The following is a 22,036-nucleotide window of genomic DNA, read 5'->3' on the forward strand; positions in this document are numbered from 1 at the left end:
ACACACACACAGGTGAGCAGGACATGTTGCTAACGGTGAGACCTTTTTTGTTTCACAGGACATTAAGAAAGCCATTCTTTCAGACATGACCAAGCTGGGCAAAGAAGCCGGGCTCAAGTCATTCGAACAGGTAAATAAAAGCTCCTTGTGATGTCGTCATCATGTGTAGGCAAGTCCGCTGTTATCGGAGAAACGGGAAGTTGTTATTCCAGGAGAACCTGAGATTTATCTGCATCTCCGGTGCTTCACGTTTCACTCTCTTCACCCTCTAGTGGTCAGAATGAGCACTTTTTTTTATTTGTTCAAATAAAACACCCTGAAGTTGCATCAAGACCATTGCAGATTGTCAGGCTCATTGTGCGTTTTATACTGTCTTATTACCACGGTAGACTAAACTGATGGCAACTAATTCTAAACAAAGTCAGGCTTTTTGTGCAGTTTGCTTCTTGGGCAGGGACAATCCCAAAATGGCCGAGTAAAGGTTTCTCACGAGCACCAAAAAGTAACAAAACAAAGTGACGGCAGACTTAAAAACGGTTCCCCAAAAAGTCGCAATATCATAACAATGTGCATTTTCCCTCCGTGATGCAGGTGAAGGCCGTGCACCTGCACCCAGAGCAGTTCACCATCGAGAACGGCCTGTTGACGCCCACTCTCAAGGCCAAGCGGGCCGAGCTCAAAGCTCTCTTCCAGCCTCAGATCGACCGCCTGTACGCCAACCTCCAATAAATTGAATGAAACCAAACCAACGTCCTAGTTTTTTGGGGTTTTTTTTCACTCTTGACTAAAACAAATCACTTTTTTTTCTTTTTTTTTTTATGTGCAGACGCCTTTTCTAAAGATCAATTAAAACCATCCTGAAAAACATGCACAAGGTCAAACGGGCTAGTTTTAAACATCAGTAAAATTCAAAAAGTTAAACTCAAATGTTTTTGGGTCCCAAAATGTGAGTTAAAATGTGCAAAAGCGCTTTGAAAGATGTACAACTAGTACTGTAATGTTGTTGTGTAACTTGTGATGGTTGCATTGTCACTATTGAGTCTGTTTTGTGGACCTGAGGAAGAAAAGCTTCTACAATGATGTAGCTAGCTCGGATCCTGATGAACTGCTGCCCTCGTGTGGTAGGACACACACATTACAGGTGCTGCTGCTGCAGTATTCTAATGAGTAACCTATTTAAAGAGATGAATGGAAGCAAAGGTTCAGTGACTTTTCAGATCGGCAGTAAAAGATTTTTCATTTGCAACACAAAAAAAAATGACTGACTGGCTACATTTTTTATTTATACACAATCAGGGGAAGTTGTCCATACATAGAATTTACAGAGGTTTATTTAGTGTGTTAGTGCTGATTGTACGCACATGATGAATACCAGCAGATCTCTCTCGATGGATATATAGATATAAAAAAGTGATTGCAAGGAGGATCAGACATAATTCTATATTTTTATATAAATATTTCTATATATAATTTTATATTTATAAATATGAGTGTATATATATACACACATATATATGTATACATACGTGTGTGTTTATTTGTATATATATGTGTGTATATGTTTATATATGTATGTATATATATATATATATATATATATATATATATATATATATAATGTGTGTGTGTGTGTTTATATATAAACAAAAAAAACCGATATATATATCGTTTTTTTTGTTTTCCCAACATATTGGATGGGGGCGGAGCTTAGGGGTTAATTGCCCCCTTGTTTTAATCCTCCGAGTCTAACGTGGAATGACTTCCGTCCCTTTGAAGCTCGGGTTCAACGCCGCCACCTCGTGTCCGCTCTTCTCGAGGTGAGAGAGTCTCTGACTCCGCTTCACCTGAAGTTTCCACCGGGACGAGCCGACGCTCTCCCGGTCCTCTCGGGCCGCTTCCGGTAAACCCGCAGGGCACGAGCCCCCGTCATTTAGCTGCACGCTGACGTCAGCTCCCCCGATGCGTTTAAACGGTTCTCCGGTCGGTGGGCGGATTCGGCTCCTTCCTCAACTCCCGTGATCCGAGCTAACTTACCTGTGGACCGCGGGGGGCGCGAGCTTCTTCAACATGGCTTCTTCCGCCACAGGTGACTTCGAGGAGCAGGTAAGTCTCTGCTCGTGCTTGTTTGTCGCTCGTGGGAGGTTGTGAAACACAAACGTGTTGGATTCCTCCGCGTTCCCGACTTAAAGTTGGATTTTACTCTGCGGAGATATAGTCCAAAAACAAATCTATGAAAGTATTAAATTGTAACTATATGAGCTGGAGCATAAATGAGTTGACTTTGGCCAATAGTGCCCACCTCTACCTGTCATGAAAGTTATGTTAACGTTAGAGGTCAATTAAACGTTTAGTATACAGCCGAGGGTTATCTCGCGCATAAAATAACATAATGGCTTACTTTTTTATTTTTATATATATATTTCTAATTTTACTTGTATATTTATATATTTATATATTTATATATATATATATATATTCTTTTAATTATATATATATATTTTAATATATTCTTTTAATTATATTTTTTATATATATGTGTTTTTATTCATATATATTTTTATTGGTGTATATTTTATATTTATTTATATATTTTTAAATATTTAGATATATCAAGACCATACAAGTGTGCCCAGTGTGCTTTCATTGACCTAGTCTTAGCCCTTTAACCATTTTTTAATTTAATTTCGGTAATTCTCCATTAAAGTCTCCTAATTGGTGGCTTGTAATCGGATGTTAAAGATGAGCTGTTAAACACAAATGAATGAATGAATCTGCTACATTCCTCTTTCTTTTTTCTTTTTTAAACAGAAAATGAAAATGGGAATATTTTATCTGTATTTTTTTACAACCATTCAAGGTTTCCATTGATTGGTTTCCATTCTTTGCTATATTACAACAAAAAAAAGCAAAGATTACACGTCTGCTACATTGTCATGAACACTGACTCGTATTTAGAGACGATAAGTTGATTAACTCAATGCAACAATGTAGAACATTTGATTAATCCTTTACGTCATTGTTAATCAAAAATGCCCAATAATTAACTGGTTCTTGGTGTTCTATTAGTAAATTATTTGGGTTTTTGAATCATGAAGTCCATTTATTTGTCTGACATTTTATGGATACAGATTTTTTATTTGACCTTTAACAATTATTCCACAACGATACATTATTTAGTTTAATTTTTAAAAAAATCCCCATAAATTGCATTAAATTAATGGATTATTCAGTCTACATTGCAATTTTCTTAATCGACAAGAATAGGAAACAATGGCTGCCTGAACCCCGTAAAAAAACGTCCAAACTACTGCGTTTTCAAAAGTTTAATTACTTCACATTTGTGTGATGTCGCTTGTAATGAGCGATATGGACGTCTTTTCTTGTCACTGTACATCATTAACTACTTTCTCCCTCTTGATGCGACTCCTTTCTTTCTTCTTTTCTCGCCTCGCCTTTTCCCACAACTTTAAATACTTAAACCACAACATTTTTGTTGTTGTTTATCCTGTTCATTCCCACACTATTTACCTTAAAGCATAAACAATATACAGATGTTGATGCACCAGTTTGGCTGGAAGTATACGAGGAAATAAAACTTGCACCGACAGATCTAAAAATAAGATTGTTGCCAATTTTTCAAATCCGAACATGAATAGTTTGTCTCAGTTTGACGCGTCGGGGGAAGACTTCACGAGGGGGAACCTACTGGTGGAATGAAACTGGGAAATGCTCGGCAGGATTCAAACAATGGAGGCTCTTTCCCGAGCCCTTTTGTTCACTTGTAACATGAGGGGGTGACCGGTTGTTTTTTTACATTTACTACCCTGATGCATGTTTATTTAAAAAGCCGGCTTTGAGAGAATAATGTTTGTGTAAGGTGATTTCTTTTCGCCACCCTGTCTTGTCCGTGGTTGTTTCCATCCGTCCATTAATGTTTGATGGGAGGTTTATAACTGGCTGTTGTCAGGACGCCGTCGAGTGCGTGCAGCAGGTTTATTGTGGCAGAGCAAACACGGGGGAGGCTCCACCTATATGTCCTGTTTCACAAGCAGATGGACAACGCAGGGGTTTCACTCCACCTGCAGAGCTGCGAGTGTACAGGACGTTTTGAAGCAATAAGCACGGTGGAATTAACTAGCTAGCTCATTCCACCATGCTTTCATGCTACACTGTTTGTTTAAGCTGAAAAGCAGGCTGGTTGTCGGGCAATTAGTCGACAGTTTGGTGGTGCTACAGTATTAAATACAGAAGCAGCGACGGCTGTCATTGGTTTACAAAACAAAAAAGGATACAAGAGTAACAGGGAAATAAAATAAAAAAATAAATACAAAAAATAAATAGAATAAAATGAATTAAATGAATAAAATAAAATAAAATAAAATAAAATAAATAAAATAAATAAATTAAATAAAATAAATAAAATAAATAAAATAAATAAAATAAATAAAATAAATAAAATAAATAAATAAAATAAATTTAAAGAAAACAAAAACAGCCACGAAATAAAAAACAAAGCGAGAGGGGGAGAAGAAATAGATTGAGCTGCGGGATCTGTTTGGATTCATATGCATGTCATGCAAACTTTGCAGCATGGGTTTGATTTTAATGTTAATTCTTTCTGTTCGTACACACACACGCGCTCACACTCGAGCTAGCTCGCTAACGAGCATCCGTCTCTGGAGCTGCGCGTGTTTTGAAGTTTTGAACCCAGGAAGATGAGCTCGCTTCTCTTTATGGCAGAAAATCTTACGAGCATCGTCACCACAACAACTAACAACAATCGGCATTTTGTTATTCTACTCGTCAAATGACCACAGAAAACACTCCGATTGTCTGCCGGTGCATATCTACTACAAATGTGTGAAACACGCCAAGCTGTAATGATTAATAACAACGACAAAAGGTCACAAGAACACAAAAAGGTCAGCTTAGTCAGTGTAATCCTCCTTGGTTTTTTTATTTATTTTTTTATTCTCCATGAGCCTTTTCATAGCCCCTCTCATTGTAATGGGAACATTCCAGTTCTGCTGAGTCAGCACTGCTGCACGCTGACTGATTCACCCACACTCTGCTCTCAGTGCAGAGCGTCGTAACGGGATGAGCAAACACGACCTCGGGTGAGGTCGCGTCGAGTCACCGAGAGATTGGTGTTTGCCCGTGGAGAGGATGAAGCGGTTGTTTTGGTAAACACACGGCCGGATGTGTGAGTGCAGAACGCAGTTATGGTTACATCACATACGGTGGTGGCTTGGGTATGAGTTAGCATTGGTGTGTGTGTGTGTGTGTGTGTGTGTGTGTGTGTGTGTGTGTGTGTGTGTGTGTGTGTGTGTGTGTGTGTGTGTGTGTGTGTGTGTGTGTGTGTGTGTGTGTGTGTGTGTGTGTGTGTGTGTGTGTGTGTGTGTGTGTGTGTGTGTGTGTGTGTGTGTGTGTGTGTGTGTGTGTGTGTGTGTGTGTGTGTGTGTGTGTGTGTGTGTGTGTGTGTGTGTGTGTGTGTGTGCTGGCCTGTGACAGATACAGTCGGCCATGGTGAGACAGACCAGCGTCTGTGATGACTGAATGGTCGCTATTGACAAGGAGTCACATATACGAGGAAAGATGCCAGTAAATAAAGTCTCTATTTACTAATCTCTCTATTTGCAAACTTTTTTTCTTTGGAGGGGGGCGGGGTGGGGGGGGGGAAACACTGAACCGTCACATGGCTGAAAGAAAAGCATCGCAGCTGTATATTGAGTGTGTGGACTCGTGCTCTCCGAGAAACGACCGTTGTTTATCATTAAATTGTTTTTTTTGGTAATTGTTGTTTTAGGTTTTGCATCCTAAGCGTTGATTTTTAACCCTCCCGTGCAAAGTGCGACCAGACATCTAAACAAACACACCTCATCTCATGTCTAAGAAATCCGATCTTTTTTTATTTTTTATTAATAAATAGGAGTCGAAACACATGTTTTTTTTTTTGTAGTTGTTTTTTTTAGGAAATATTGTTTTTTAATGTTCTGCATTTTGTACTCTCATACTCTACAAACAAATCCTTTCATTACCCCAATTTTGGGACTAAGATCATCAGTGAAGTTTAGACATCTGATTAATCATTTCTCACAAATAGCAAACTGTCGCCACACAAAAAGGTTTTCATTCCACAGGCACTAATAAAAAATGGGGGTAAGTTATAAAGGTGCTGATAAAAAACAGACGGTAATGATTAACCCAGTTTATACCATTTGCTGGCTGCACAAAAATCCAGACTTTACCTGTTAAACACTGACAACTAATGTTTTTATACATGAACCATTAAAATAGTTTTTTTTATTTTATTGTAAAAGGTAAACATTTGCATGCTGCATTCATTTAACTCATTTCTATTTAACTAATACCATGCTGTAATAGCCCTTTTTAAGTGTGTTTGATCTATTCCTCTAAACTCCTTTTTTGAAGTTATGATGCCAAAGGTCAAAAAAAGACAACAATGTAGAAACGATAATCATTAAGTGGGTCAGCTGATATACGTATGGTTTGGTTATGATGGTGCCATTTAGATGCTAAACAAGTGCTTAAGAGTGTTTAAAGGAAAACATATATAGGACTCAATGATGCTGCAGAAACATTCCAGGAATTAAACGCTGGATTATAGATATTAGTTTAGTTTCAAAAGGAGACTTCTTGGTTTTGAATAAATCATATATATTTAGAATATTTATATATATATATATATATATATATATATATATATTTATATATATATTTAGAATATTTATATATATATTTAGAATATTTATTTATATATATATATATATATATATATATATATATAGAATAAATATTATTTAGTGTGTGTGTGTATATATATATATATATATATCTTCTCTCTATCTATAGATAGATAGATAGATATATAGATATATATATATATATATATATATATATATATATATATATATATATATACACATACACACACTAGATGGAAATGGCAGCACCATGACTGACAAAAGAACATGTGCACATTGAAAGAAGGATCAATGAGTGAAAGAGAACCAGTGTGTAAGCAGGAATCAGGGTGGTGGCGCCGACTGACACCAGGGTGCTGTACAGTATAAGGAGGTGTATTCTGTTACTACTTTATGAATGGATCAGCGTTCCCATGAATGTTTTTTTTATTCATGCAGATTACCATCCAGAAACATGGCTGCAGTACCTTTACTTAAAGTTACCGTGAGGAACTTTCAACTGGTTATGAAACAGGTCTCCATGTATGACGCCTCCCTAGTTGCTGGAGGCCCCACGATGGAGGGAAGGGGAGGCAACGGGAGAACCAGAACAGAACATTAGAGGTTTTCTAAAGCGGGCCTGGAAACACTACCGCTTCTCCCCACAGGGGCCGCCAGAATCAACCAAAAATGAAAGTGCATTGCAGTAGCTTTAAGTAAAAGTAGAAATGATACCTTCTGAAAAAAATACTCCATTGCAAGTAAACATCTGCGTTCATTAGTTCAGAGAGTGCAGAGTGGAAACCTCATATATGTTTGTCAACTTGAACCGCAGCTACCTGTTAGTTGAGGTTTACATACAGACTTTATTACTTTATACATATATATTAAGCCAACACTCTGATTCCACTTTTTATTGTTACTTTTTTACCTTTTTGTAGTTCACAGTTTCTTTAGTTTCGTTAGGATGCAAAAAGTTTATGTTTTGCTGCATGTCGACACATAGCCGATATGTCGTTGAAAAATAAAAAAATAAAATCAGTATTAGAGTCTAATCACATTAGATTTATTACTCTTAGTTTGGTGTTTAAAAACAGTGTTACATGCTGACGTTTTCTCTTTAGGACTATAGGGTTAATATCTGACTTGAACCATTGACAGATTACGGCGTTGTGAGCAAACACTTCATGTTTAACTAATGATTTCAAAAGTGCCAAATTAAACAATATATAATCCAAAAAACCAACACTGAAATCATAAAATCATGAATAAACTGACATTATCAGACGGTTCAATCATCGTGTGTCTTTGTCGCAGTGTGTCGTCTGGATGCTGCAGGGGGGGGGGGGGGGTTAGAAAGTGAGTCAGGATCCACTGCGGTTGGCGATGAGACCATTTTAGGCGTGGAACCGTGTCCTTTTCGCTGCCATTAGCGTTGTGCGAGAGACACAAAGACGGATTGTAAATCCAGGTTGGAAAGTCCATCTCTCTGGGACTGGTGTTTGTGTGCGTCTGCTCTTTCTCAATAGTCCTGTGTGTGTGTGTGTGTGTGTGTGTGTGTGTGTGTGAGTGTGTGTGTGTGTGAGAGTGTGAGAGATTCCTTCTCTTCTTTATAAATGACCCTCTTTGACTTTACGAGGGTCATTTAAACGGTTTCATCTGATGACACTTAACCTGAGTTCACCTGGGGTGTTGCAGAAAAAATACACTCGTCTGATTGGTCGGTCAAAAGGGATAAAACTTCCCAAAACAAACAAACGTAATATTTGTATCCCCTTTTTTCTTAATCTTTTGCCGAGTCCTCCCAGATTTGAATGCCAAATACCTGCATGAATTCTCGTTGTGGTCGTCATGACGAAATGGTGCCACGTTTTGTTTGTTTCCATGGGGATCCATCTATATGCCACTCGGGACTCATTTCCTCCCGGCTGGTCATTATCATCATTAATATGCAGAGAGGGGTTTGCATGCGTTACAGTTGTGTTGCGTATTTATTTGGACGTTCCTGGTTTGTATGAATTGTTTCGTGAAGCTCTTTTTTTTCTTTTTTCTTTTGAGATAAGAAGAAGAAGTGGCGAGAAAACAGGAAAAACAGATACTCGATGTGAGGAAAAAGAAGAAAGAAAGGAGTTTTGTTTTTCTTGGCTTCGTTTACGTGAGACTCTACTGATCTTAACAGGTTGCTGGGGTTGGATTCACATTCCTGGATGTCAGGAAACCAGAGAAATTGCTTCCATATAAACACAAATTGTTGCTTTTCCACCTTGTAAATCCATCTCTTTTTATAAAAAAAAAACTTCCCCAGTATTTTCTTTTATTCTGCTAATTTGTCCACTTTTTATAGCTCTGGATTTCAAAATCCAAGGACGAGTTCTCGCCTGTGCTTTTGGAGACTCGGCACACTTTACAGAGCGGCGATCCACCGGATCACGAGAGAGGACGAGTTCGCCCGTCCTCATTAGCTCACATCAGCATCGATGTCATCTACGTCCCATGTTCTTCTCTCGCGGGAACACTCGTGCACAAATCACACGGTTCTCCAGTGCAGAAACCGCACCTCGTGCAAACTATTCCCTCCGGACTATAGTACTGCAGGTCGGGGGGACAAAAACGAACACTTCCACACTAATGAAATCAAATTTAAGACGGTCGCTTGAATGCAGAGAGAACCGGGCCTTCGTCCTGTGTCGGAGTTTGCCTTCCGCCGAACATGGCGTGTTTGGCGTTGATAACACACACACACTCTAGCAGACAAGCAGACACAAGCCCACTGGGTGCCGCTAACTGTGGAGTCATGCCCCGCCCCCTCCATCCATCCCCCGTGGCAAATATGGTGATTGATTCATCATGACGTGGACGTCACAGCGGGTGAAAGTTTATCAGTTCACACTCACGAATGAAATTAACGAGGATTTTGGCCTCGTATCAAACGTGCTCGCCCTGGGGGTCTCGGTTAACCACAGGTGTGTGTGTGTGTCTGTGTGTGTGTGTGTGTGTGTGTGTAGGATTAGTTTGCACATGGGCAGTACTGAGCAGGTGGTGAGATGTGTTTTTATGTTTAATTTTCTTCAGTGCGTAAAAAAATAAAGATGCACGCGCTTCCCTGCACCGGCTTTTTAGGTTGTATCAGAGGTAGGAGACATCTTGTGTCGAGAACTTCTGAAATAAATGTGCATATTCATAGATTTTTGATTTTTCAGTGAGGAAGGATTACATTATTATTTTTTTTCTTTTGTGGAAAAATACAAATTTATTCCAATATATATTTATTTTTCCTTGCAACATGACTAGAGTGAATCAGTTAACTTCCCTCACCTTATGAATCCATTTACTGGATGACGTTATGTGAACTTTAGAAGCTTTCTTGGGGAGTAAAAGTGTAAAATGGGGGGGTGGCCTAACAGAGCTGAGTTTACACAGATAGTTATGATGACATTTTGGGTCATTTTCAACCTTTTTGTTTTTAATAGCCAAGTTCAGAGATGTCGTGTGTTTTGGACAAACAACTGAGACGTGGTTAAAGGCTTTAAATGTTGTATATCATCAAACTGCTGTTTGATGATATATATTATTAGTTTTTTAATTTCCAGGGAGATAAAAGTGGAATAATCATTGATTATCATGAATAATTTCAGAATAAATCCACAATAAAACACACACACACACACACACACACACACACACACACACTGTCTGTGAATTGCTTCTGTGGTCAAAGGTCACACCCTCTCTGACAAAAAAACACACAGGAGCTTTTTTACTGTTTTTGTTCCGCTGCGAACTCTCACGTGACGGCCGCCGCGATGAGGAATGTGACGTACAAATGTCGCAGTATAAACACGCAGCTAAATATAGACCTCCGTCTTCACCGTTTGCTCTCTCTCTCTCTCTCTCTGATCCTTCCCCATCCCGTCTCCTCCCTGTGAAGTCCCATGTGAACCGTGACCTGAAAGAAAAACACTCATGTCCTTCTATCCCATTTCAATTCTTCGTATTCCACTTTTGAGCTTATTGTCTTGGTCCCATTATGAAACCAGACCGCGTCTCCTGCTAGCACCGCTCCTCGGTTATGGAATTATAAAGCCACTCCCTCTTCCAGTAGGCCTTTAATGGCTGACTGAAAGAGCATATTAGCTATAAAAGTATTGTGTTACCTCCGGGCGTAACCCGTGTGCGTGTGCGTGTGCGTGTGCGTGTGTGTGTGTGTGTGTGTGTGTGTGTGTGTGTGTGTTATTGAATTCAGGCTGAGAGAAGATGAAGAGACATCGGAGCGACAGGGCTAGAAAAAGAGAGAGAACGTAAGCAGTAGAAAATGCACAAATGTTTTTTTTTATTTTTTTTTATGGCATCCTGTAAATACAGGATGCCATAAAAAATGCTGGATGCATAATGTATAAAAAAAAACACAGAACACAGAATCATGCACCTTTTTAAAAAAATGTTTAATTCCTGCTTAAAGGCCGTTTGATTTGATAGGAGGAGCAGGAGATTATTTAAAGAATAGATAAAGCAGGATGAGGTCATTGTGAAAAGATTCATTTCCAGAAACGGACAACTTTTAAAATAAATATAAATAAAAACTAAACTGCGCTTTGATGGACTTTAAATGGGAAATATATGTATTTTCTAAAGTGTTTGAGGTAAATCAACTTCCCACTTTGAACTCTTGAACAGCCCTTATTTAAATCTCTGGGTCCTAAAAGTTGTAAAACGCACTAATAGTTGAATGTAGAGGTATTTTACTTTCTTCTGTTCATGAAAGGAAAATGGTTCCACTGCAGTTATTGTAATACTTTCCACTTCTTATAAAGGTGCAATGCTAAATGTGTGGTGCTCGTTTGAGTCCACAAAAGACATTAAGAAATTAAAGAGATGCTCATAGCTGGAGAAACATCATGAGGCAGCTCTTTTGTGCATTTCTTGTTCACTAACTACAAAACCGTGTATCATGACAATTAGAAGATTCTGTGTAAAATTGTGCTCTTTTTTTTTTTTTTTAACGGTCATTTCGGTGGTTGTTGTTGTTGTTGTCGTAGCGAGCCTCGGCCACCAGGTGTCAGACTGGCTTCTTCAGTCCGAACAGGAAGTGTCACCGTAAAAACTTGACACTCCTGACAATCTCTTTATTAACAGTGACAGGAAAGAGTGCACAAAGCAGAGATTACCACCGACTCTACCGCACCTCCTGGACACGCATAACACGTCAGTGTTTTTATTGGGATATCTTTAGTGTGTGTGTGTGTGTGTGTGTGTGTGTTTAACCTACTCCTATAGAGAGTAACAATAATGAATCACCCTGAATACAACCCATGAGTCCCTCTGCTTCTCAATGGATGCTGCAGTTATAATTGTACTGGGCAAACTGGCTCACACTGGTATAATCCTCTCACAAAACACCAACACGCACACACACGCACACACACTCCACATTGATCCGCCACCAGGGGTTTTCCTCTGTTTCTTAATTATTGATAAGGAGGAGGGAGGTACAGTTCTCTCTCTTTTTCATCTCTCTCCTTCTCGAACCAACGATCCCGTATCCCCGTCTCTCTCTCTCTTCCTTCTTCAGAAAGAGAGAGAGAGAGAGAGAGAGAGAGAGAGTAAAGAGTGAGTGACTGACGCACAACGAGAGAGCGCTCGCAGTGATTCATCGGGAACAGTTTTGTCAACTCGGCCCTCTTTTCTTTTTTCTTTTTTTTTTATGCCTGAATGTCCTTTTTTTTTTTATTTGATCAGAGGCTGAATTTTAAATGCATGACACAAATAGTTAACTGCGATTACCTCAACCTAACCTCCATTGCAACTAGATGCCCCACCCCTATCCTAGCCCAGTGGTGGAATGTAATACATTAGCTCAAGTCGGGTGGTCTGAGGTGGCTTTCCATAGTCGGTGTAGTTTAAGACTTTTTACAGCTTTCCCTGGAAGCCGTAAATATATATTTAGGCTTCTCTGACATCAGCAATTCTGCATAATCAGGACTTTTTAGTATTGTAGTTTTGGTAATTTAAGTATAATCGTGAGGCTCGTACTTTGTATGTGCTTTTTACTTCAATTAGATTTTTGAATGCGGCACAAACAGCTCTTTGCAGGGAGGAGCTCACTTTTAACAACCGTCCTCTGAAACGCAAATGGTTCCTCCCAAAGATGGGTTTTCTGTCCCTGTTGAACTTGTTGCATAAATGCATTACCTCTCTCTCTCTCTCTCTCTCTCTCTCTCTCTCTCTCTCCTCTCTCTCCCTCTCTCTCTCTCTCCATCCACACAAACAGCCATATTGATTGTTATTAAGACGCGAGCCCACGTAGCTTGTTGCTGCTCTGCTCTCACTTGTGGAGCGCGTGGGAGGAAACCACAGCCACGGACAGGTAGAAGTGAAGTGTGCGAGTTAAAGATCAGACAGAGAGAGAGAGAGAGAGAGAGAGAGAGAGAGTGAGGGAGCATGTGAGTCTCTCCATCGCTTCAGCCGGGCAGCCTTCTTGGCTTCCTCTTCTCGTGGACAAAATGTGTGTGTGTGAAAGTGTGTGTGTGTGTGTGTGTGTGTGAGCAGCTGAGCGAGTTGGTCGCTTTGCACGCCGAGAGTGGCCGCCACTCCCCTCTTCTGCGTTCATCCATGCTGGATTAAAAACAACCCCAAAAAAAAAGAAAAAACCTTTTTCCTGGGACTCGTACACACAGCTGTTTGGGACACACACACACACACACACACACATACATGCACACACACACACTCTCACACAGCTGCTGAAATGAGCGAGGAGGTTAAGGAGAAGGCTACGGGGAAGTCGGCTCATCGCAAGAAGAAAGGAAAGAAGGTAAAAGAACGACTTGTAAGCCACACGATTCATCCTCAGTCATTCAGGCAGGAAATGATGGCTGTGGTTCATTTTTGCACAAAAGTTTATTTTATATTCTTTGTCAAATTATGTATCTGATTTTGATAAATGACGGGATGATTATTTGACTATTTTGACTCGTTGGAAGTAGTGTATATTGTGTTGACGGAGAGCAGCTGGTGGTCGCTGTCTGCCTTTTGTTTCACACGATGACGGAGCTCTAAAGCTTTTGCTCCTCAGAGATTCGACAAAATAAAAAAAGGGCAGTTTTAATCATTCTGAAATGAGTAGTTTATGACACCGCTCATTGTGTGCAGCGATTTGAAGTGACTCATTCAAAGGTTTGTGCTGTGGTTTTCTATTTAAAAATTGATGATGATGAATAATGATTATTATTATTTAAAAAAATATTTCCTCCTCCTTTTTTGTTCTTTTTAAGTTGAACGCAAATATATAAATGTTTGTTTGCTCCATGAAATGCAGCCGCAGGCATTGAGCACCTGTTAACCTGTTATGCATGTACATACGAATCACTCAACGTGTCTGTATGTGAATCAACAACAAAGATCTACAGATGTGATTATAGCCTATTGATCAGCTGCTTTTAATGACATCTCGTTTACAACCATGGTTCTCTTACAGTAACAGCACGTCGGCATCGTCACAACAGGAATGAGCCAATATGGCAAATGATTAGCTGTGATGCTAATGCAGACAAATGCCTTCTCAGCGCCCGCCGAGTGGTCAAAATGGGTTCCTGACATCGGTATTTGTAGTTCTCTATTACCGGGATATCCATGTTTTTAGGGAAAAGAGAAAAAGATTATATTGTGAAAATTAGAGTATTTTATCAACCCTATTGTTTGACTTGTTTTGATACTGATGCTAATATGTACCTGACTTTTGGTCCCCATACAATAAATAACATTCTCCCGATACCTTACTTTGACAAATGTATGTTTGTCTCCTAAATCCTGTTCTTTATTTATTAACATTTCATTTTTTTTAAATTTAAATTGTTGCCTGTACAGAAGACGCTTTACCAGAACTTTAGCCAGATAATGCTAATGCGACAGCCAGTCGGTAACTAGCTAACGCGAGTCCTACAGATTCTGTAGATTTTATTCATAATCAGCTTATCTTTTTTTTTTCTTCAGGAATGTACATCATTTAATTCAAACAGTGAGGAGGGAAACAAAAATGATCTTTTGAGCAAGGCTCGCTAACTGAACGTTAGCTTTAGCTCATCAGCTTTAACTCATCAGCTTTAGCTCATCAGCTTTAGCTCATCAGCTTAGCTCGAGCTACAACAATGCGTTCACATAGTGTATTTTAAAAGATGTATTTGCACAATGGACATCTGATAACTGTCTTTTAAACAGTGGTTTATTATCCAATTAGGTGAAAGTTGATGGTACAACACAGCTAACAAGCTACGTTAGCCTCCTCAAGAAATCCGCAGTCAAGACGGCTTTCTATTGGTTAATGGAAAGGGTGCACATTCACTTTTAATTAGGCCATAAGGCTAAAATACTCATTTCAATGCCATATTTTAAATAAAAACTAAATATTTAATGCTAGGTTTAAGTTATCAGTGCTATAGATGCATTTTCTATTAATCAAACCATAAAAAGTATTTGTTTGATCGAAGAGTGTAAAATTGCTAAAAAACTGTATCCAGTGTGTGTATTTCTTTAGTTCAGTATACACTGCTGCTGCAAAAAAGGCTGCTGACTAAGCACATTTTATCCTACAAGATTCAGCCTTATGTTTAGTCAGCGGTTCTTAATTGTCTCCCTACACACACACACACACACACACACACACCAGTCTTCACTTGTTTATTTAGTGCAACAGGTGCTTTTGGCTCAGCGAGCGGACAAAGAAAGGCAACGCTCAGTGTATATGATTAAGTGCATCTTTATAATATTGATGTTACGTCCTATGGAGGGGGACGAGGCTCTCAGACTTAATGTCAGTAATTAAAAATGTTCTATTTCAAGACTGAAAAGAGGTCGCTACGGAGAGGAAGGGCCAGAAAAAGTAGAGGAGTCAAAAAATGGGTGGGGTGGAAGAGATGGAGAGTCGGGATGAAGGAAGGAAGGAGGTGAGGAAGGAAGAAAGACATGGATATGTAATGATAAAGTGGAGCGAGAGAAAGAGAGGGTATGATAACCTCACGATTCTGCTTGTGAGACGGCGTCTAGACTGATGAGAGATGACCGTTGTGTCGCTGTGATCCTGCAGAGAGGAGACAGTCGGGGAGGGGAGAGGAGAGGAAGTAGAGGGAAAGGGGTAAGGAACCAAGGAAAGGTAGGCAGAGGGCAAGGAAAGGTAGGCAGAGAGTGCAGAGGAGGAATAAAGAAGAAGTGAGGCTATTAAAGGATTGTGTAGACGAGAGGAGCGTGTTTTTGCTTTGTTGAGACGTGTTGCCTCCACTCTCCACCTGTTGCTAAGGACACAGCGTGTCGTATGTGGATGACAACATGAGGAACCATGAGGAGCACTAGGATGCTTAGATGAGGGTGTGTTTAAGGATATTAAGTGAAGGAAAAAAAACCTTTTTTTAAATGTCTTCGTTTAAATTGAAATTTGGTGGAATGCTATGGGCTGTTTTTTTTAATGTGAATCCCAGTATGTTTTTAAGTAAATCACAGAATTTTCTACAATTTTTTTAGTATCCGGTTCTTAAAATGACTGCTAATGGGTCCCGTCGGTGGGGTTCTAATGACCGCCCAGTGCTTTATTATAGGAATGGCGAATGAAATGTGACACGTCCTCCATATTTACCGTCATATTTTTGTCCTCATCTGTCGCCCCTCGCTGTAATTACATGCCAGGGGTCTTGTTTTTTTAGGTCAAAGTCTGTGAACGAGAGAGAGAGAGAGAGAGAGAGAGAGAGAGAGAGACCTCAGAGCTTAGCAGGTGTGTTAATGGAAGTAACTATGACAACCAGAGACCCCCTGGGAGGAAGTGGGAGCACCAGTTTAGGAGCTGTGGAAGGTGGCGTAGATTTAGACTTTTTAAAGCACACCGTTTCATTCATATTTCTACATTAAACTAATTCTGTATTTAAAAAGACCTGCACATCGGCTTCGGCTCTTGACGCAGCGGTCCGCGCCATTTTGGTTTACGCTCCAATTCTTGTCACCGTTCGGATAAACATAAATAAATCTCAGCCTCTCAGCCGGAGTACGTTGGTGTAAACACACTCGGTGGTGAGAGTACCTCTTATTGAACGGGATGAACTCCAGTCCGGCACGATGGGCTGTCGCACCCTGCTTTAAAAAACAAATAGAGTACCTATTTGTGCTAATATTAAGACTCACAACCTAGAATACAGCATAATATAATCAATATGTGTTATTTCTTAATTATCAGCTTCTCCCCCCCTCCTATTAATGACAGTAAAGCGTCCCATCTGTTAGAGGGAGGCGAGCAGCACATACATGCTCGGCGTGTCAGTGTTTTTAGTGGATTACTACTTATGTAACATGTCTGCCCACGTTCAGTCATTTCCATCCCACACCCTCTCCAATGTCAATACTGTCGATGCTTCCAACAGGCATGAAGTGGAAGCTTCAGCAGATCTGATGTTTCCAAAAGTTCGGAGTAAAGAAAACACACCGAGATGTCGGCTGGAAATTACACTCGGATTCAGATTTTTTAGATCGACTGCTTTTCTAATTGGCGAAGAAACATCTTTATTTATTAAGACACCATTCGTTTATTGTTTTTAACTATCTCCAGCTTTGCTCTTGTTCTCTCAACAGGAACTGTGCTCAATTTTCAAAATAAAGTGATACTTCAACCCAAACATCTGTGTGGCCGTGAAAAATATTGTAAGTTAGTTTTATCAATGAAGCGAGCAGTCGGCTTTGATTTATGCCGATTACAATGGATTCAAATAAACTTCTCGAGCCCCTCCTGCAGCATAATAATAATAATAATACCTTTTTGTCTGACAATATCTCAGGGGTACGTTCTCAAACGATATTTTGGGTTTTGGTTGTGTTGTGTTAGAAAGCAGAACGTATTTTTTTATAAAACCCTAAACTGTTTGTGCAGTCCGTGTTCGGGAAGTTCGGACTGAACTTAGAACTCACCAGAAACTCTTTTTTTTTTACACATCGTTAGTTCAGAGATTTTTCTCTATTTAGCTTCCAAAACACGTCTTCTCTCAAACTGATAGAAAGGAAACATCCAGAATACACATTTAAGTTTTTTTTTTTTTAACTCCTTTTTCTATTTGCGTCTGATTTATCCTAATTTCACCAATAGTTTGCATTAGATAATGCCTCATTTGCATACTTCAATAACACATTTCAGAACTATTACTACAAAAAAAAATGATTGTCTTAATGTGAGTTATCATAGTGATATCTATTAATTCTAGTTTTTTTTTTACCTTGTTGTAGTGTCTTCAAAATGTCTGTAATTTTACGATCCGTATCTTTTAAAAGGCCGTTTTCTCAAAATATTTTAGTTCTTAGACTCTGATCCATAAATCTCCATTTCAGCAGCTCTTACATCCTCCAAACTTTCCCATTTCATTCCTATATAAAATCTGAAGGTTTTTACCGAGGGCTTTGTTCATGTATCCTTCAGAGACGGATTTACACAACATTTTACTACTAAAAGCCCGGCACCACTCAGTGGACCCTTTTGCCTCGCATGGTTACCAATCACTCCCCGAGTTATCAATAAGTAGAGAATTGCAGCGTCGCGCTTTACGTCTCATAAGTTGCAGACATATGGCACATCATTGCAATCGAGATGCATGAAAACGAGACGTATGAACCACATGCTCGTTTAGCCAACGTGAGGGCATTCCCACGTTGGCCTGCGCCCCCTCTCCCTCCAGCGGGTGGTGCCGGGTGGAGTCAGACGGGTCACTCTACACCAGGGTGTAGTCCCGGCTGGAATGCCCGGTGCACAGCAGTTGATTCAGATCGCCATCGCCACGGGCAACCCGATGACTCCTACGAGCCATTGATGGAGCTTGGCCAGGTTGTACTATAGGTGCCGTATTGCAGCCACTTCTCTGAATGCAGGAAGTGTCGGCCGTGAAGTGTAACATTAACCGACGAGATGCCCCGTTTTTTTAATTCTGCTGGCTCCCGCAGGAGCTCAGGAATGTTAAACTCGAGTAGCGCCGACCTGGCACGATGTACCGCTGGTGAACGGGGGAAACATTTTTCATTAACACTGGTGAGTGTCCTGGTGTAGAGTTTCTTCCAGGAAATCGTCATTCTGTCCTCCTCCTCCATTTGTATTGGTCAGCTTGGTTATCTGATTGGTCGGCAGGTGGAGCTGGTGAATTTTAAAGACCGCCCTCTTCTGGACAACTGGTGCGTTTTTCGAACTGAGAAACTGAACTTTGAACAGCTCTTTGCCGTTTGAAAAGTGTAAATGAGCTTAAATAGCTCTGGTGCTGCTTTCGCGTGATTGGCTGTTTCCCCAGGAGTGGAAACAATCTTAGCCAATCAGAGCCTTTGTGGGCGGGACTAATGTTGGTGACATTACCAGAGTAAGTGGACGTAGTGGGTTTGTGGATTGCTGTTTTGAAGCTTTGAGATTGCTAACCGCTAACCGCTAGTGGTTAGAGAATATTAAAACAACCTTTTGACATGCTAAAGCAAGCTAATGTTAGCAAGCTACTGTAGTTAGCTTACACTTGTAAACATAATATTGCAAAGCTTTCTGCTTCATCCACATATCACACACGTTGAGAAATTAAGTAATAACTGACATTTTGTTTATTTATTATTGATGGATTTGGTAGTGACTGTGCACATTCATAAAACAGGTACCTTTTTTTTCCAAAAGATCCTCCTAACATCGAAGGACTCCTCCTGTGTGTAAAAGGTCACGGCAGATGGAATAATACACATGGAAAAAAGGTCAAGAGCCTGATTCATAAAGCGCTCTCCTCTACACGCGGCGATGAGCGTACTCTGAGTCGACCGAGTGTCCTCGAATCCGAAAAAAGAAGACCACAGACGAAACGTAACGCCACCGGTTGATTACAGACGAATGGCCGACTCAGCGTCAACGCACACGCATTGATTCCAATTAATCAAGCAGTGATTATCGGCCCCCACTCCCCGATTTATTGTCCTGGCGGATACTCGGCGGGGTAGTTTTATGCCAGAGTGTTCATTTTGGAGCCAACATATTGTGTTGTTTTTTTGTTGTTGTTGTTGTTTTTTTTGCTGAGGCAGCCGTGGAGCAGAGCGCTGCGCTTTGGCTCGCTTTGTCCCACTTCACGGGAACAGGATGAAGCTGTGTTAGCGTGGTTTGCTCAACATCACACACACACACACACACACACACACACACACACACACACACACACACACACACACACAGACCTGGAGGAGTTAATTGGAGGCGATGAGGTGAACGGGTTGAGAAAGAGAGGGAGAAACAAAGTGAGACGGTGCAACTTGTTGGCCTGGAATTGACGATTCGGTTCTCCTCGCTCAGCAGTTGTCGGAGACGATCGGGGTGCTTTTAATCAAACTCCCAATCCTCAGCCAGAACAGATATCTGTGCCACATCCATTAGTGATTGCGTAGGTCTTATAATCCCCTTTGCGGCCCTTCGTTATTCCGGTTCGTCCGATCGATCGATCGGTTAACCCATATTTTAATTGTTTGGCTTCGTTCCTTTAAACTCCGCTGACATTAACTTAATGAGAATGTAAATTATGTTGGAGGGTTTGGCGTTGTTGCTCAAACACATCGTGTATATAATATACACTTTTATTTTTTTTATTTTTTGCAGAAACAATTTGTTGGCAAACAGTTGCTTATTTACTTTCATTTTGAGATGTGTTTTTGTCCACCTGATGAATATAAGTCCAACATTTCGTCTCTTCTTGCTCTGTTTTTGGTCTCCACCAACTAATCTCTTTTTTGGTTTGGTTTTGAGTAGTGAACAGTGGATTTTTACAACCTTTTTCTCCAAAAAAAACGCCTGAAGACAACGCCATGAGAGCTGTGAGAGTGAACCATGAACATTAAAGTTGTGGGTCGACATAAAACATCAATATAAAACTCCCTTTAAAAGCCGAGGGGAGCCGCACATTAAGGTTTTAATTCTCTGTGGACCCATTTCACGTTTTCACGTCGTCATTTCATACATTATTACGAGATTGACTGTGGTCGCAATTAATCCAATATATACCAATATATCTGTGAGAAGGCCATACTAATGTATCTGTGGAGCTTTTTTCTTGCTAATATTTACTACCAAAAGGTTTCATCCCTTTCGCACATATTTGCTGCTTTTTCTAGCTCGTAAGCCTTTCTGAAGTTTTCATATTCCCTTTCTTCCTCCCTCCTCTGCTTCATTTGCCTCTTTTCTTTGTTGGCGATGGTCTTCCTCCTGTTTCTATCCTCCTTAGGGAATAATTACAGTGTATTTCTGCTGACATCGGCATGGATAGCGGGGCTTAATAGCAGGATTTTCTGTGTTATTGCAACTCTGCCTTCATGGTGCAAAGCACAGCGATGTAATGGCAATCAATGGTGAGGAGAGACAGTGGAGACAACTGGAGAGGCAAGTATGAAGGCAAAGAGTCGCCTGCCTATGATTTGCTGTAATAAAGTTAACGGTTCACTCTAAAAGGTTTGTGGGTGTATCCGCTTACGATGGAGAGGGAAGACTTTTCTTCACGGCGGTGAACATATTGAGCTAGCAGTCATTTTTATAGCTTATTCCCAGAGTTCATTGCAGTATATAAACAAAAACAACTCCCAGAGTGTGCATTTTTATCTTCATTTAACGCGTATAAAAGTCATAAATCCCATCGCTCTGAGTGAGGTTATTGCCCAGCGGAGTGAAATGTAAAAATGTGCACTAACGGCATTGAGCTGGTGAATTAGCTTAATGCTAAAGCCGCTGACTCAGCAGAATGAGCCACGGTTTGCAGGAAAGCTGGCAGCCGCACAGCTTCACGTTCAGTCGTTATGGGTCCAGCTCCCCCGAGAGAGGTTCCTGGGGTCATGGCATTAATAACAATAATAAGTGTGTGGGTTTTTTTTAAAGATAAGATGGAACTTTATTCATCCCGAGGGAAATTGTTGTTGCAGTACAAAGCAATAAATGAAATATATCTTTTGTTTTTTTATGACGTTTGCTTACGTAAGCTAGCAACCTCTATATTGCTGTTATTTCGGTGCACATACACTATGTGAAATATGCATGATTCTCCTTTATTTAAACAGACCTTTGTGTTTTATTGATTGTTTTTTTATTGTATTGATATATATATTTCTTGTAAAGCACATTGTGAACTATAGAGAGGTGCTAAATTGTATACTAAATACAATTATTATTATAAATCTCCCACAGTTCATCACTAAAACTTCATGTGTTCGTATTGCAGCTGGGGGGGGGGGATACAAGGTAGAATTATTTTTAATTTTTTTTAGAAAATAGACCACCTACAATGACAGAAAGAGGCTGACAGTCAAATATCCAAAGCCTGGAG

The 22,036-nt window shown here is 40.1% G+C and overlaps 2 protein-coding genes across 7 annotated transcripts in view; both read left to right on the plus strand.

Moving 5' to 3' along the window:
* Positions 1-729, plus strand: part of acsl5 (acyl-CoA synthetase long chain family member 5) — a 9,147-nt gene extending 8,418 nt beyond the window's left edge. Inside the window, exons 21-22 of the mRNA XM_034559097.1 lie at positions 59-130; positions 592-729. Coding sequence (XP_034414988.1) covers positions 59-130; positions 592-729 — 210 coding nt within the window. The remainder of the gene's footprint in view (positions 1-58; positions 131-591) is intronic.
* A 1,144-nt stretch (positions 730-1,873) lies between these two features.
* The window catches only part of LOC117748933 (ankyrin-3-like), a 123,948-nt gene continuing 103,785 nt past the window's right edge, over positions 1,874-22,036 (plus strand). For all 6 annotated transcript variants that reach the window (XM_034559081.1, XM_034559085.1, XM_034559083.1 and 3 more), the window contains exon 1: positions 1,874-2,103. In XM_034559081.1, coding sequence (XP_034414972.1) covers positions 2,068-2,103 — 36 coding nt within the window. In that variant the 5' untranslated portion in view covers positions 1,874-2,067. The remainder of the gene's footprint in view (positions 2,104-22,036) is intronic.

This window comes from Cyclopterus lumpus, chromosome 19 (assembly GCF_009769545.1).
Source record: "Cyclopterus lumpus isolate fCycLum1 chromosome 19, fCycLum1.pri, whole genome shotgun sequence".
NCBI lineage: Eukaryota > Metazoa > Chordata > Actinopteri > Perciformes > Cyclopteridae > Cyclopterus > Cyclopterus lumpus.